This window comes from Mycetomoellerius zeteki, unplaced genomic scaffold, assembly GCF_001594055.1.
Source record: "Mycetomoellerius zeteki isolate Tzet28-1 unplaced genomic scaffold, Tzet1.0 scaffold70, whole genome shotgun sequence".
NCBI classification, from domain to species: Eukaryota; Metazoa; Arthropoda; class Insecta; order Hymenoptera; family Formicidae; genus Mycetomoellerius; species Mycetomoellerius zeteki.
Window position 1 is genome coordinate 3298131 of NW_017257720.1, and position 17180 is coordinate 3315310.

A 17180-nucleotide genomic window follows, 5' to 3' on the forward strand; every position below is an offset into this window, starting at 1 on the left:
GTTATATTATAAATAAAATTATCTGGACCAAAAATCATCGGTGATCCTCGAAAAGCGTTGTTCGTCGACCATCGAACGGTTAGTCGAACCGGTAATCTAAGGATTACCCATCTTTGGATGCATCTGGAGTCGGGGGCGAGCCGCATAAAATCACCGCCGTGCTGACGATCGTCGTAAGCAAGAAAATGCACAACAGAGCACGATCACTGACCAAAGCGACCTGTTTCCAATCTAACTCTGTCCTTTCCCGACGATCCTGCTCGACCAGGCGCCGCTCGTTCCTCTCGATAGTTGCGTGCACTCTTCCCAGGACTCGGGACCAATGCGCCTCAAGGCCGCCTTCTTTTCCGAGATCTGTGCGATCGTTCGACAGGATTCATAATATATTGATCACGCGGCACAAATCAGCTGGCTAAAAAAACTAGACCAGACCAAACTAGACGGAAAGACTACTGGAGTATAACCAGAACGACAGGATATATTTGAAACAAGAAATATATCGGATCGTTACGCTTGATTGCAAATGAAAGTAAACATTTCGTAATCAAGTATTACACATTGCACAAAAGCGATACGATTATTTTGAAAAAACATATTTCAGTTTTTTTGTGATTTTTTGAGTTACAACGAATTCGCAAAAATATAGAAAATAAAAAAGTATAAAATTGCAATCTTAAAATAACGATTTTATGGGAAAGAATGGAAGAGAAACTTATTTTATTCTAGAAGAAAATTTACTTTTATACAATATTCTTATAATATAATATATAATATAAGGGTAAATTAATAACATTTAAAGATAAATAATATAAATATACGTTTGAAAATATAATAATAAACAACATTAAATATTTAAAAAAAAAACCAGAGTTATGAGAACTAAAAAAAAGCTAAACGACTTTTTCAATCATGTAACTTCATGCCTTTTAATAAGTCACTGATATAATAAATTTATTGTCTTTATCACAGACTCACCTAAACTGGGACTAGAGCTGTTACTATCGTCTTTCCTCGATACATATTTGGGAGATACGTGCTGTTCCGGCAGTTCGGGTTTACAGTGCAGCGGACAATTGTTCTTTCTTCTCGGGAATTGTTCCGCTGGCTCCTGCTGATATAACAAATCGCTGTACCATATTGATGATTGCGCTGTAACTTTTCTATAGAACGGAATAATAGCGGGCTCGCGTTTAGAAATTGTATCAACCGCGGAACTTTCTCTCGGTGAGACGCAATACGTTATTCGTTTGCGCTCAGGATTAGCTACAGACGTTCGTATAGTCAAAATACATTCGGAGACTAAGTTTGTATCCCTTTCGATCTATTTTTTGTATTTTTTTGTTAATAATTAAAATCTATTTCGTACATATTTCATTATATTGTTCATAATTTACATTTTAAACGTTCTATTTCATTTATAAATTTTTTATATTCATCTTTTAATCGATTATATATTTTCCAGTTCTTTTATACTACATCAATTCTTTTATTCTTTTATACAATATCGAAGATACCATCTTCCGTTATATCGTTTTACTTATGTATGCTGGAACGAATGCCTGACGCCGAACCTGTTTACGCTATTATCCGCAGGAAGCTGCACGATTCTCAGGATTATTAATCTGATCGATCTGAATCTGAGAATCGCGCGCACAACGGAATATTAGCTCAATTTTATTATATTCAAATAGAAAACCTGATAGCGGTTTGCAAAATGCTCCGCGTATTACAAGAAACAATATGCATGTGCATTACGTGCATCCGTTTTACCGATCTATTCTCCTCTTGGAAATTCAGAAATACTATCCTGGCTAATTTGTCTAAGACCAGCGATCTCACGATACTCGGTACGCGGATGCCTCGCACACCACGGTGATGCAAATTCAATGTCACGACCGCTAGACCAGATGCGAACGACACCAGACAGATACTGACGCCATAGTAAAGACCTGAAAGCATCAAAAGGAAAGGTACGGATAGATAGAATAGCAATGAAGAAATTGGGCGAAGATACAAAATTTTAACGAGTCCAAATTAGATGACTAATAATATAATTTTATTCACATTAAAAATGGCAAAAACCATTCGCAAAACGTTTCAAACTTAACTTACAATTAGTCCTTTTCAGTAAAAAAATTACAAACTTAAATCATGTAAGAACTTAAGTAAGTTTTTCATGATTCAGAAGGACTAAGTTAAGTTTGAAACGTTTCGTGAGTGTTTTTTGTCATTTTAATATAAGAGAGAGAAAGAGTAAAATTATATTATTAATCATTTAATTTGGACTCGTTTAAATTTGTTAGCTTTATTTAATTTCTTTATTATTTTTTATATAACGATATTTATTTTAATATAAAATAAATAATTAAATTTATTTCTCTTAAATCCGTTTTTAAAAGATGCAAAAACAATTTAAAGAATTTTTATACAATATGAAATATTCATCTCTCTTATAAAATATTGAATTAAATACATATTTAAAATATATAAAAATATATTTAAATTAAATATAACAGATAGAATAAAAAAAATTGGATAAAATATTGTTGTTTTTATTATTTGAGGAAATTTACTGAATATAACGCACGTTACATCTTGTTAAGAAAATTGTTTACCACACAAACCGTGTCTAACCATTAAACAAAATTCTTTCTCCACTTGAGTAACGATTCTGAACTATTTTTATTCGGTTTTCTCGCTGTTCTTTGAGCACACTCCTTCGGAATCCTTCTTTGAAGACTACATTAACAGAAATGAGACGCTATTCAATCTTGCAGAGACGGCTAACCGCGTCTAAAGGAAATCCCAGGTGCACTTTCCCGCAGGTTTTTTAATGAGTAACGAGCAACTATAACCCTGGTTCTACATTACTCTGGTCTTACATCGCAAGTCAATTTCAAGCTTATTACGATAGCCAATCTAAAGTGTTAATCTTAAAATTAACTAACATAAAAGCAGAGTAATGCGAACCAAAATTGCGATAACATTTTGCGTCGAACAATTCCAAATTAACAAAATTGAGATTTTGAGATTCGAAAATATGTGATTCCGAAAAGATATTTATCATAATTCAACCAAATATAATGACAGCATGGAAAAAATTGATGGCTCGTAATACTTTGAAAATATCTTGGATGTGTAGAAATATTTTCGAATTTCAAATTAAAGTTTTCGATCAGAAATGACTACCAAAGTACTCACTTATCAGTGGCGTCTTCTCCGTGGGCGGCAAAGTTTCACGAATGGTCATCAGGAACACCGTCATAGAGAGAAGGGCTGAAATGCCGAGGGTGACTTTCTCCCCCGACTCGGAGGGCACGTAGAACACCAGCAGTGCTGGAGAGCAAACAAGAACAGCGTTCGCGAAAGTTTCACCCTTACCGCGAAATATTGAATCCGAGATATTCCACGAGACTTCGATTTGAAGTCTCGTGAAAAACTCAAAAGTTTGTAGATCGAGAATGGAATAACGCAGAGCTGCAGGAAAAAGATGATAAAAAAAGGTGAAACAGTCTCGAGTTACTTTTTTTCTCAGTTCGATAAATTTAAATTTTATTAAGTTTTTCATATCTTTTGTTCTCTTTAAACATTATTATATTTAGCATATCTAAATTCCTTATTGATTGATATCACGATAATTTCATGTTTCATAGAATACCGGTTTTCCATAATTTTTATTTGAGTTTTAAGGTATTTATAATCGATTCTTATTTTAAGACCGTCTTAAGTAAAGTCTTAAGATGCTTACACAATTCTCTGATAGGTTCATAACATCTTAAGACTGTACTTAAAACGGTTTTAAATATAAAAACCAATTATAAATTATACTGGTCTTAATCTTGCGAAAAATATTAGTAAATATTTGTGCAAATAGAAAATGAATTCATATTTTGTCTATTTTTTACCGCTATTGTTGTGTAAAATAATTTACGAATAATTTCTCTTAGCAAAAAAATGACATAAATATTTCCCGATAATTCATAGTCTTGTCTTTTTTAACTGTTTTACAATAACCATCAATTTTATTATCGGAAAGCCATTGCGTTGTCCCATTTGTCCGACAGTCTTGATTGCTCCACTGGGTCTTATATTCTGTTATTTCAATATATGTTTTTTTTATCTATCTATTTCTATATATACCTCATACGTTAATTTCTTTACTCTCTTAAATTTTCGCCGGCAACATGAATTTTAACTCTTCCGTCAGTAATAGGGTCCTTCAAGAAACAGAGTAAATTTTTGTGGTTGGTCTAGATTATAAAAATAAAAAAGAAATTCTAGTATACTTTTCAAACTTAAATACTTTTACATATTTAAATTTATCTACCAAGGCTCACAATAAAAAAATAGATGATTAAAGACCCCAGTTGCTAGGGAGACTTTTATAATATCCTACTTTCCACTTTTTTTTTGTCTATAAAATTCGTTTTTTACTCGATAGATAATTGCTGTTCTGTTGGCTTGGCACTAATATCCAACAAATTCTCGGAAAATTTCTTTCATTATCGATAAATGGCAGCAGAAATGTAATGAAATGCTTCGATTTATGCCGCCGTTTCCTTAAAGGCGATCACTTAATTTGTTTTCCCCCGTACAAATTCTAACGCTATTAGACCCAATCGCCAATATCATTCCTCGAATTCTTGTCTTCTTCCTCTCCTTCGCATATAATTACATAATATTCCAAGATCATTTCTCCTACGCTTTTACAAAGAATAACAAAGAACTTCAGAAATTTAGTAATTATGCTTTTTTGTTTTGCTGCCTACATTATAATATTTTTATGAGAAATATGTATTTTTCTTTTTCTTAATTACATCAGTGTGGTATTAGAATATATGTATATAGAATGATTAAGAGTAAATATTTTAGATAATAAGAAAGTGTATTAAGTTAGAAACATTTTTTTAATTATAAAAAAATAAATACAAAGATAATTTTGCTTTGATTGTAATTTAAACAATAATTACAAAAATATTTAATGTCAAAAGTTTATGGCAAACAATTAATTCTTTATAGAAATTTAATTGACTTTAAACTTGTCAAATAATCTATTTCCAAAATATTCTTGATATATTCTATTTAAACGTATATTTTTCTAAAAATTCCGAATTTCTTTCAAACATGCATATAAAAATGCTTTCAAATATTCGTGTATCTTGATTTTTTTATTAAACGATAGTAGAAATTTCCAGTTAGAAATGATTAATTGAATCGATGTCGATCGACTAGTGCTATCGACATCGATCGACGTCGATTCGACTAACTATTTCTAGCGGAGTTTTAACATGTAATTTGATTCCTCACATATTATTAATAAGTTATTAATAAGGATACCTTTTTTTCCGCCGAGATTACGAAAACTATTATGGAAATTCATAAGATTCGCGTTTAGTGCTAGTAGGGACAATCTCAATTTTCTCATGTAAGCAGGTCGTACGAAGGATGCGGAAAGATCAGAAGAGAGAGAGCGTACTTAATCTCTTATATGACTTCTCATGCGGTATACCACTTTGTAGAGTTTCAGGGTTTATTTATGAAATTTACTTCGTAACTGACGATAAGACCTGTTATTTCCTTTATTAATAAACGAGATCCTCGAGATTTGCATTACGTTACCACATATCATTAATTCACAATCTGTGAAACTTCATTCATGAGATTCAACCTAACAATAAATATTTTAAAAAATTGCGGTCTTTTTCTGTAAAATGACATTTTTAAAGAAAAGTATCTAGTAATCAATTATGTTATTCATTTTTCGCTGAATATGATGCGACGTAAAGATCGATAAATGACCGCGTTGTATTAAAAAAAAAGTTCTTCGTATTTTCAGAATAAAAATAGCTCCAAAGAAATAAATCGTAGATGTAATAAAGATTTTTTATTATACCTGTGACTTATTTTTTCGGGGTACATATTTCTTTTTGTACATATTATTTTTAAAATAAAGCTGCTAATGATGCAATTATTAATTGTCCTAATTCTCTTTTTCTTAAATATATTTTCAATATAAGATATAAAATGAGATATAACGCCATTAATTGTAATATTAGAACTTTCTAAATCAGGAATTGTAATAACAGTATTTTGAATATATACCGAAAAACAATTATTATGCCAATTATTATTTGATGTACGAACGTTAGTCGATCTACTGCAGATCACTAACTTGGGCATTCCGTTTCGCTCAGGTATGCGCATTTATGCACTCCACTTACCAACGCCATTGATTAGTATGCAGGGCAGAATCAGGTTGAAGACGTAGAACATCGGACGTCGTCGTAAGCGAATTTCGTAAGTGATGTCGGGGTACGGTTCCTCGCAACAGGAGTAATACTCGACGTTTCTGCGAGCGGTGAAGTCCAGAAGATGGAACTCGCCGTTCGCCTGATAATTGCTCACGTCCCCCTGCTCGCTCTGTCTCTCTAGCTCGAGCTGATGTTCGCAAAATTTCCTCATAAATTACGCAAGACACTGTGACAAATCGCCGTCGTTTGTCCATAAAAACTAGTTCTACATTAACCGCAAACTTGTTACGACAGCTAGAGATTCTCAAGTAAAAGATTGAACACCGTTTAAACAACTTTTGATTGATCCGTCATATTTTTCAGGACCTGCTTAAGATAAAATGAGATAGATGCGTAAGATTGACAGGGTTGGCAAAAGATGTTTTTTTAAAGGACAAAAGACACGTTATGTCTTTTTAAAATACTTTTTTAAACACGCTTCATTACATGCTTAAATCAAATAGTATTATAAAAACACATGTTTAAAACATGATTTTTACTAACCTGATAAAATGGAATAAAATGCGTGAATATCTCATTCTATCTTATATAAGCAGGTTCTGAAAAACATAGTGGAACAAACGTATGGTGTCAAATTTCTCTTGTGAGATCTCTAGTTTTAAAATTGACGCCCCACAGATTGACTGTCGCAACAATCTTGCGATTGACTTACTCGCGAATTTGCGAGTAGTAAAAAGTATCAACCGAAAGCAGTTTTTTTATTGTTTATCGAATGTTGCGTCCTTTTGCTAAACATGAACGGAAACCAACGACTAGAGCCGGTTCGGTTTATTGACTAAAAGTTAAACTGGCAGCTGACAGGCCGAATGTCTGTCGTTGCGATCCAGACTGTTTTGTGTAACGCGTAATAACTTTTCATCGAGCTGATACGTATTTTATTAATAATGACAAATCGAGAGATTTATTGCGGTCGTACGAATGAGAAAAGAATTAAAAGACTAAAATCGAATTTTAAATTGAAGTAGAATATTACAGGAATCGAACAGACATTCTCAATTGAATTTTAATATAAGCTTTGTTTTATTTTTTATCACAATTTCTTTTGTCTCGTAACAAGTAATGTGTCCCATCATTTATCTATTTATTAGATCGACATTTTCTTAAACGATAAAAATCGGATTTTTAATTAAAGTAAAATACGAACAGAATAGACATTCTCAATTGAATTTTAAAATAATCCTTGTTTTACTTTTTATCGTAGACCTCGTAACAAATAATGTGTCACATCATTTATCTGTTTACTCAATCAACAAATTTTTCAAAAATTGCTAATTGGAACAAGAACTTATTCGACTTTCTTTTATGAAAGAGAAACCTCTTGTCAAGTTTTCGCTTGGAAAATTAATGATGGCTACTGAAAATCCGACCGCACGAAACACGAGAAATGATTAATGCGCGAAGAACTTTGAAAGATTCTCTTGGACAAGTATTTTACACCGTGATGACGTTCTTTACGCGACGAGGGGAAAACGGTGACGGCAGTACGCAAAGTGTATTCAACGCGGAGAGATAGAAAATGGGAAAACTCTGTGAAAAAGGTAGGCAGAATACTTTCGGCGCAGAGGCGAACCGAACGGCTCTCGTATTGAATTCTTCTCGCGATGCTGGGATTAAGCTCTTCGATCTGCCCGAACCATTTTCACGACTTGACAGGTCGGCGTTTTCGATTCCGCGACTGTGTGTTAAGCGTTCCCGAACTTCCACCGATCGGCTTCACTTCGCAAACAGCTGTACGTTTTTTTCCTTTCGTTCATTCGTGTCGCACGCACAATTCACGTCGAAATAGTTTTTTGCTACGTATTTCTCGTAATACCGAAAAAAATTAGCTACCTAAAACGTAAAAAGAAACAAAAGCATTCAACGATCTTTATAATAATTTCAGAATACATCTAAATGCAAGATTTAATCTTCAATATTCGTTTTTTATCTTTGTCTTTCTAATCGATATGATTTCGCATTTCGCATGAACTATTACACAATATATACTGATACCGATACCTCAGACCTCAGATAATCGATACGGTATCTCGCTGAATGATATCTACCGAAACCATAAAATATTCCGCGATCCTAAATGAAGGTGAATATAATATCGAATGGCTGAACGCAGAAATTAATTCGATTTAAAAGGAAATTTGCAAGACGAATTACCGTCGCGCGCCGGCCAATAATCGTTCTCCCGTATTTTTAAACGATTCTAAAGTTTTATGAGAACCAACGAAAAAATCGATTAAATGGAACATGTCACTCGAATTATCTCTCATATATAACATTTCAATATAACACTTATTTATTTAAAATATATCGACATCTTTGATTTAACAACTCAGCTGAAATCTCTTAAAATCATACAGTTTAATAAATAGATCTTCAGAATCTCTCTCTCTCTCTCTCTCTCTCTCTCTCTCTCTCTCTCTCTCTCTCTCTCTCAATTTTATATCCGTTACCTACGTATTTGCAATCGCAATTTAACTGAGAAATTCAAATAAAATGTGTTTTGAGACATAGTCTGAACTTTATTTCTCATGGTTCAATAAAAGAGAAATTTTTAAGAAATGATGTCGCTCGTTTATTTCAAAAGTGATAACTCATACAATTAAGGAAAAGAAAATATTTCTTTCTTACGAAAAACTATTTTTCAAAAAAAAGGTGATAAAAAAATAATTAAGATTGTGTCACAATTAAAAAAAATCGTTTTTAAGGATTGATACGAAAATGATAAAAATAACATTTGACCATATTAAAATATGTTCTTTTTACTGATATTATTCGATTAGTTAATAATTTTCTGTCAAACTTAACAGAAAATTATTATGTTATTTTGTTATTTTCGTTTCAACCCTTAAAAAACTATTTTTTTAATTATAACGACTTTAATGATTTTTCTAAATCGTTCTTTCTGAATTGTAATGTTTCGATCGTTTTTTTATGAAGTTAAATTAGTTTACTTTTGATGAATATTATTTATATTCTATTAATTATATATATATATACATAACTCATTCACATGATAATAACTAAAAAAAATCACGTTTTTTAGCTATATCACTTTTGATATGTACATTAATAGTTTTTACATATTGTTTATTTTTTCAGAGATAACTTAAGAAAAGAACGATTAATAAAGTAAAAACGTTATTTACATAAAAATCTGTCTTAAATTTCAAAAATATATTTTCTCTCATTGATTAGAATTCAAGTAATATTTTCTCTTTAAGATATCTCAACAAAGAGATTAATCGTTATCTTAGGTGATTGTAATCAGTTAACAAAACGGAGTGCAAAATATATAATACAATAAACTCTTTTAACAAAATTAATTTTAAATACAAGAAATAAAGAATATTCGTATAACTCATATATAAAATATTTTATAACTGCCTGGCGCATGGTTTTAGGATTTGTTTTTGTGACATATAGCAAACACATTATGTATGCACACAAGGCCAGAGAGCCACTTGAGCAAACAAACAACGGCACGAAATGGAGCAACGCTCCGTGCATCACTACATCACTGCTTGAAATACAGTCATATATATATATATATCTCACAGTTATTACTGTAAATGATTAACTTGTGAAATTGAAAACATTCCATTTTGCACTGTCTGATCTGTGACCTTCATGTTTGATACCATCAACAAAGTTGCAAAACGTCGTATTGTAATTTTCACACCAAAATTTGAGCAGATATCAACACGAGCCGCTCAGTTTATCATCGCATTATCCATCAAAACGCGATTATCTTCTAAGAAACAATTACTTATTATCATCTGTTGCATTAATGCATTATGCAATGCGTTGCAGGTGGCGGATAAATCATAGCTTTGTGCATAGTTTCTTCATGTTATATTTCCGTTATAATGTAAAGTTATAATAGTAAAGTTATAATAGTAAAGTATAAGACACGTGCAATTAACAAAATATTAATTAACATGTAACTATATTGTAACTGTCTGTGTTTCACGATATGGAACTTAATTTCGAGTGCTATTTCATACGTAGATATTTTTAGGTATTTTGCAGTACTTATACTATTATTAGTTCGTAAAATTAAAAACGTTACACTGCGAAAAGATTGTTTGATGTGCGGCTTTCATGCTTGTTATTGTCAGCGAAGTCGTTGAGCGTTGTATTCGATATGTATTTTGATGCGAAATTCAGATAACGACTACTAATATAAATATAACTTTCAAACGCGTTATTTAAATCTTCAGGTGCAATTTCATGCAGCGAAAGAAAGCTGGCTTTTTACCCCCACTCCACCAAAATTAAAGCAGCGTTCGAAAGCTGTTCGCTCTTCTCCTGCTTCCTTTTCATGGAGCGTATCTTCGCTGGCTTTAAGTTAACGAATACACTCATTTATTTTCGCTAGCTTTTAATTCATTTTAATAAAAATGGATTACAAAAATGGATTACGAAAATGAGACTACATCGAGTGTGTAAAAGAATATACCCGTATAGTAGCAGCTATAGCTGCAGCAAAGATTCAGAGGCGACGCATAGCCGTTGCAATTGCTAATATACAATGATTAAAAAAGAAAAAGTAGGATAACACCTATTTCCAAAAATCGCAGCGAACATGGCTTTTTCTTTGCTTCGCTCCCAAAATTAATCTTGGAAGACATAGTATTCCATAAACATGACATGACATGTCATGATATGATATGTCATGTCATGACATGACATGTCATGTATTTCAGCGATGTTCGCTATTAGTTGAACAATATTGAACTTTGAGCGTAACTTCGCTGTATACGAAAATTGATGGAATGAGGGTAAAAAGCCAGCTTTCTTTCACTGCATGAAATTGCACCTGAAAGGTTCGAGTTGATTATAATAGAAGACACATTTGCACGTAATGCAAATTTTGCGAATTTTCACAATTTACATCATTGAATAATTTGTCCCAACGGGACAAACTTTGAACTTCATTTTAAGAGAAATCTTTTAAGAGAAAATTTTTAATACGCAGCATAGTGACCTGTTCTGTTAAAAATCAAATATTCAATTATGCAAATGTAAAACTTTGATAATTTGCATTCGGATGAATGAAAAGCCAAATGTGAGAAATAAAATGCAAACTGTGGAAGGTGAAGCTTACTTGGTATCCATCGTATGTCCAGGAGGCCCATTTGAGGGCACATCGTTGCTCGTCAAAGGGAAAGAACTCCACATTTATGTCGCAGCTGCTACGAAAGATACCGTGGCTTAACCAGACCACCTCGCCCGTGTGACTGACGATCACGTTTGTATTGATGACCGCTGAACTATATTGTGGATCCGCACTGTAACCAGAAAATTGAAACCGCACCGAGATATATATATATGTATCTTTTTTTTATTTCGATTACACACAGCTTTATATCTTTAAACTCCGTTCCTTACATCAATAATATAATTTAAGAAATTATATTATTCGAGTAATTTAAGAAATTATATGCCATCTTGTAATACTTTCAAATTTATCCTAAATTATTTGTGTCTCTTGTATTTTTATTTGTTTTTTTTTTTAATATTTAATCGATCCTCCGAAAATTGTTAATTTCCAAGAGTATTCACATATTTTTCTTTTGAAAATCATATTTTATTTTAAATCTTCTCTCTAGTCTTCATTTTATGCGTACTACCGCAAAGTATCCCACAAGGGATCGAAAGAAGTTTCGAAAGAATAATAAGATTAAGACGAGATCTCAAGAGAATGTATAAATCATTGTCCCAATTTGTGGAATTTTTTTAATATCTCAGAACCGTGGGTTAAGCACATAAACTTTCTCCTTGCGGTATACATTTTTAAAGTGCAATAGCGTTGCGAAGTTTATTTCCCGATTCAAAACGATTGCTCACTTGTTATACAAAATCGTGTCAGGTCGCCAGACACGATTGTAGGGAACGCGGATTACTCGAATTCCAGCAAATTCCGAGGCATTCCATTTCAAATGATGATCGGTCCAAACCTGCGTAACCCAACAGTTGGTCGTAAGTATCTGGTTCTTTTCATCCTGAAATAAATTATAAACCGTAAGACGTAAAGGAATGTGAAACGAACGATCTTCGTAGAAACTGTAATATAAATTCGTTTACATAAATGCCGCGCACACAGATTATAGCGTTTATTAATTTGTTTGAATACAAAATTTAATTTATTTTTCCGATGCATTTTTCTCGCTCGTTTATGAAATCTTTTCACAATTTATTTGCCAAAACAAACAAAATATTTATTTTACTTAATCAGCAGCATATTTCTGTAATGTACAATAAAAATCCTCTCAAAAAGTTTTATAATTTGTAACTCATTTATCGTATATTATTTAATTTGTCACGCTTAAAAAGATTGCTCTCTAAAAGAAAGTTGAAACTGACCTGTGTGATTAATTGAACTTTATATATATCACCGAAACGAATTGTCGACGATATGGTCGACAAACAACAGGCAATATATCTTTCTAGTTATAAAAAAAATAATATCAATCTCTCACAAAATTCAAAATAGTTTTAAAACCACGTCAGAAATGGTAATATTATTTTCGCAATTTAATAAATTCACGCTTTATTTTTAAATTTATAAAAGTAACTACAAATAAATTTGAAATGAAATAAAATATTTTAAAACAATTTTATTGAGAATTTTTAGAAATTTTGTCTTGAATATAACAATTAAAAATAAAGACAAAATAAAATAAGTATGAAATCAATAAACTAAAATTGTTTTACTCATATTAACATTTTAGAGCTTTTTTGTTATTTAAAATTACTAGTTTAGATTCTTTCGTATTTACCGTTATACCTATTCTACAATAAGTGTAACTGTAAGTAGTTGTAGTTGTAAGAATTGATCAATAAAGTCGAATATGAGGATAATATTCGACTGTGATTGATCAAGTCTTACGACTACAACTACTAATAACTAATGCTTACGGTTATTGTAGAACAGATATTAGGTAGAAATTCAAGGAAACATACGCTTCAGTTCGTTTAGAAACATTAATCCAATATATCTTTCCGCTCCGAGAAAAACGATACGTCAAATGTTACTTTTGTCCGCAGATTTTTGTCCTTTTGCTAGCAATATACGACACTTAATTGACAAGTGCAAAGTATTATACGAACCAATTCCGCGATATTTTAATTATCCACCATAATCGTGCGAAATCTGGAACCTAACGAATTCCCGGTAAATGCTATCTCTCGACAGAGATTGACGTCCGATCAATGCGCAAGAGTTCTTTATAATTGGATCTCGTTATTTTGTACGCAGAACATAAATATTCAAAGGTTCCGGTATACACGGTATTTTCCTCAATCCTCTATTCGACTCAGTCTAACCACTTTGTGAACTTTTGAGAGATCATCTGTGCTTGACATCCCTCAAGATTGGATGCTTTTAATTAAATAATAATAGTACATTACAATGTATGTTATATTTATAAATCGCTCATTACAACCGTTGCTTTAATAAATGATCATTAAAATTATATCGTTACATTAATCATTATAAATCTTTAATTATAATATAATTATTATATTTTAATTATTGTTATAAATTTTTCATTTAATTTCAAAAATGAAAGACAATATTTTTAATTATTATAGAGTTACAAATTAAACAATTATTCATTCTGATCTCGTTAGACCTTAAAAGAAAAAAAAAAAGAAAGAATAGAGATTATTTATAGTAATTCTTTCATAAATAATTTATTTTTGGTTTATTCGAATTTTTTGTTTATTCGAGTAGCTATTTTCGTGATAATTAAAGAAAATAGATATGTACATACTATTCTCTTTGACAAATATAATCTCCGTGAAAGCGATATATTAGTCTCACTTAATATTTGATTTCATCTTCGTGCATTATCTTGAGATTAGATGCTATGGAAAATCAATGGAATGTGTAATCCAATAACGCATGATATAACGAAGATACCATCGTGAGACTATGTTCAATATTTCAATTGTAGGATTTAGGTATGTTGAGAATTTAAGCCATAGGAATTTATAACAGATATTATTGTTTGACTAACAATTGCGAGTCCAAAATTGCTTCTGTTTATATGAAAATTTACAGTCCTCAAATAACGATAAAGTAAATCATTAATTGCAGATCAACAAATGATCATTATTCCAGCAATTTATATAATAATATCTGCAATGCAAAATACTATTATTTGTAAGATCTTTTTTTACTTTGCAAACATAAGTATACAACTGATAATAAAAAATTTAATATAATGATAAATCTTTTCGAATAAAGAAAAATAGGATTCATGCGAAATGTTCTTTCGGTTATTATTCAATTATCTCATTGTCTGTTCCATGAGCACTCCATGAGTCTCGAAAGGTTTTCAATAAATTCGACGGTTAACAAAACTCGACAGGAAAACCGCGTGATGTTACGTTATCATCAATATTATCAAACGAAAAAAAAAACGGAAAAGAAAGACGAATCGTATATTTTTCGCAATAGATGTAATAAGTTCTCGTTAGACGGTTTCAACCGTCTCAGGCTTCCCTGGGGTGACTGGTCGGCTGCGTTGCGTTAAAGGTTGCTCTCGTTACCGCCATACGCGAAACAAATGCCTGAAACTTTCCCACCGCCTTAGTTATTCTCACGCCAATTTATCTCCCGTATCTCCGATTACCATCGGAGATCCCGTCACGGTCGCGATGTTTCCATTTTCGTTACGCATTTTTCTCAATTTTACCTTGTGTACCGAGACAAATCTAGAAGAAAACTCGAAAATCTAACGTGATCGATGGTAGAGATGAGATAAAGAAAAATTTATATAAAATTAATAAAATTTAAACACAACTATTAACTTAGCAATTTTAATATGAACTAAATGTATAATTATATTTATTACAAACTGTATATCGTCGCGAGAAAGCTGTGAATAATGTTATTACATAAATTTGATGAATCTTTAAATAAAAGTCGTTTATTCTTCGCGAGTAGTGACGGTAAATTCAAATATTATTTCTAACGTTTGATAGATTTTTTCGCCAGCCACGGAGTAGGAATTTATTTTATTAAAGATCAAATCCGTTTACTGAGAATTCTGTTTGAATACCAAAGCGCTGGTGAAAATCAAGAGCAAAAAAATCCATAGACGTAAATGCAAGTATCGTTAAAAATCGAGCAACCGCACGTTTTCGTATAATATTTTTTCTCTTGTATTTAAATTATTTTTTATTCTATGTAATCCGTTGAGAGGAGACTTCTTTTTCCAGTTGATTGCGTCACGTCTCACTGTTATCCCGTTTATACAAGAAAATATTTCCTCTCATATTTATTTTTATTATGTTTACTTTTATTATGCTAATAAGCAATAATGTAATATCTTCGTGGGACTCTGCAAATGTATAATGTTTCGGCAATAAAAACGAAAGAATACAAAAATATTTTTGAAGAATTAAGTCCCACGCTTGATCTTTTCTTTAGCCATTAGCGAAGGATTTCGTACAACTAACAGTTTGCTTCTTTAGTTTATTTCGATCGTCGTTGAACTTTAAGGATTTCGAGAAACATATCGAAATTCCTACTGATATTTCTATTTTATAGCTGCTGTCAATACTTTGTTGTGGGAAATACGTGTACATGAGGCGATATCATATCCATGTTACGTGTAGCTAATAATTTAATAAAAATTGATTATTTGAAGTTTGAAGCAAAAATATTTCACGCAACTCATATATAAGAACATATTTAGTTAAAAAAATTCTTAATTATTTTTTAACTTTTGATTAATTTACAGAAATAAAAATTGATAAGAACAAAGGACTCTTGATTTCAATAAACAATAAATAAAATAAAGAACATGTAAGAGTCTAAATTATAAATTTTATGTTGAGAAAAATAGAGTATATTACATAATAAAAATCATTATATTCTAATCGATAAAAATTATTACATTTAATATATTTATTATATTTATTGTTGCCCTTTATTATATTTATTGTTTACAGAAATACATACGTAAATTTTAAATAAATGAAACTTATTTAAAAATGTTAAATTTATAATTATGTGTAATTATATTAAATATTCTTGCCTATGTACAATAATATTAAAATTATACATATATGTACATATCAATTATCCAAAAATTTTGTTATAAAATTTATAATTTAAAAAGATATAGAAAGGCAAACTGTATTAACTTCTATAATCTAAATTTCATAAAAATATCTAAAATACTTAAAAAATTTTTTAAATAGTTTTAGGAAAACAAAAATTTTTTCAAAAATAGAATTATAAACAGAATGTTAATCATAATACTTTTTAAATCAATAAAAGTACCCCTACAGCATAAAGTTGCACAAAAGTTGCAGCAACACTGCATGTAGTAATAATGGTTTAGCACCGAGACACTACCGTGTCTCTTGACATTGCAGAGATTTTGCAGCGATATTGCTGTAAATTCTGTGCTGTATGGGTATTCTAACAGTAAAAAAAAATCCGATAACGGAACAATCAAGTTCTCTCTCGTGTCGTATATTAATTTTTAAGATTATTTACGCTCGAATACTCACGACGTCAATAATATGATGAAGAGACAGTCCAAAAACCACGACCAAAGGCTGGGATGAATTTTTAGCTGGCCTCACGCCGGCATCATATGCGTCCAGCAAGTGCTTTGTCAGTCTGTATTCGTGCTCGTCGCAAACACCTGAACAGATAAAAATGCAATTAATTTTCTAAATTGTCTTATTAAATTGTAACTTAAGCTAAAATTTTTAAAATTATATCTATTAATGTGATATATATAGAATTAAACATCTTGTATTATAAAAATATTTTTATTTTATTTGCTGAAAGAGATAAGCCTTTCGTTGAAACTATAAAAATTCCATATGTTTAACTGCAATATA

General features: G+C 31.1%; 1 protein-coding gene across 1 annotated transcript in view; it reads right to left on the bottom strand.

Moving 5' to 3' along the window:
• Window positions 1–17180, bottom strand: part of LOC108729109 (neuronal acetylcholine receptor subunit alpha-7) — a 22404-nt gene continuing 5224 nt past the window's right edge. The window contains exons 2-9 of the mRNA XM_018458053.1: window positions 16842–16978; window positions 12159–12313; window positions 11416–11599; window positions 6222–6438; window positions 3202–3336; window positions 1771–1949; window positions 976–1108; window positions 1–354 (exon numbers count right to left, since the gene is read on the bottom strand). Coding sequence (XP_018313555.1) covers window positions 104–354; window positions 976–1108; window positions 1771–1949; window positions 3202–3336; window positions 6222–6438; window positions 11416–11599; window positions 12159–12313; window positions 16842–16978 — 1391 coding nt within the window. The 3' untranslated portion in view covers window positions 1–103. The remainder of the gene's footprint in view (window positions 355–975; window positions 1109–1770; window positions 1950–3201; window positions 3337–6221; window positions 6439–11415; window positions 11600–12158; window positions 12314–16841; window positions 16979–17180) is intronic.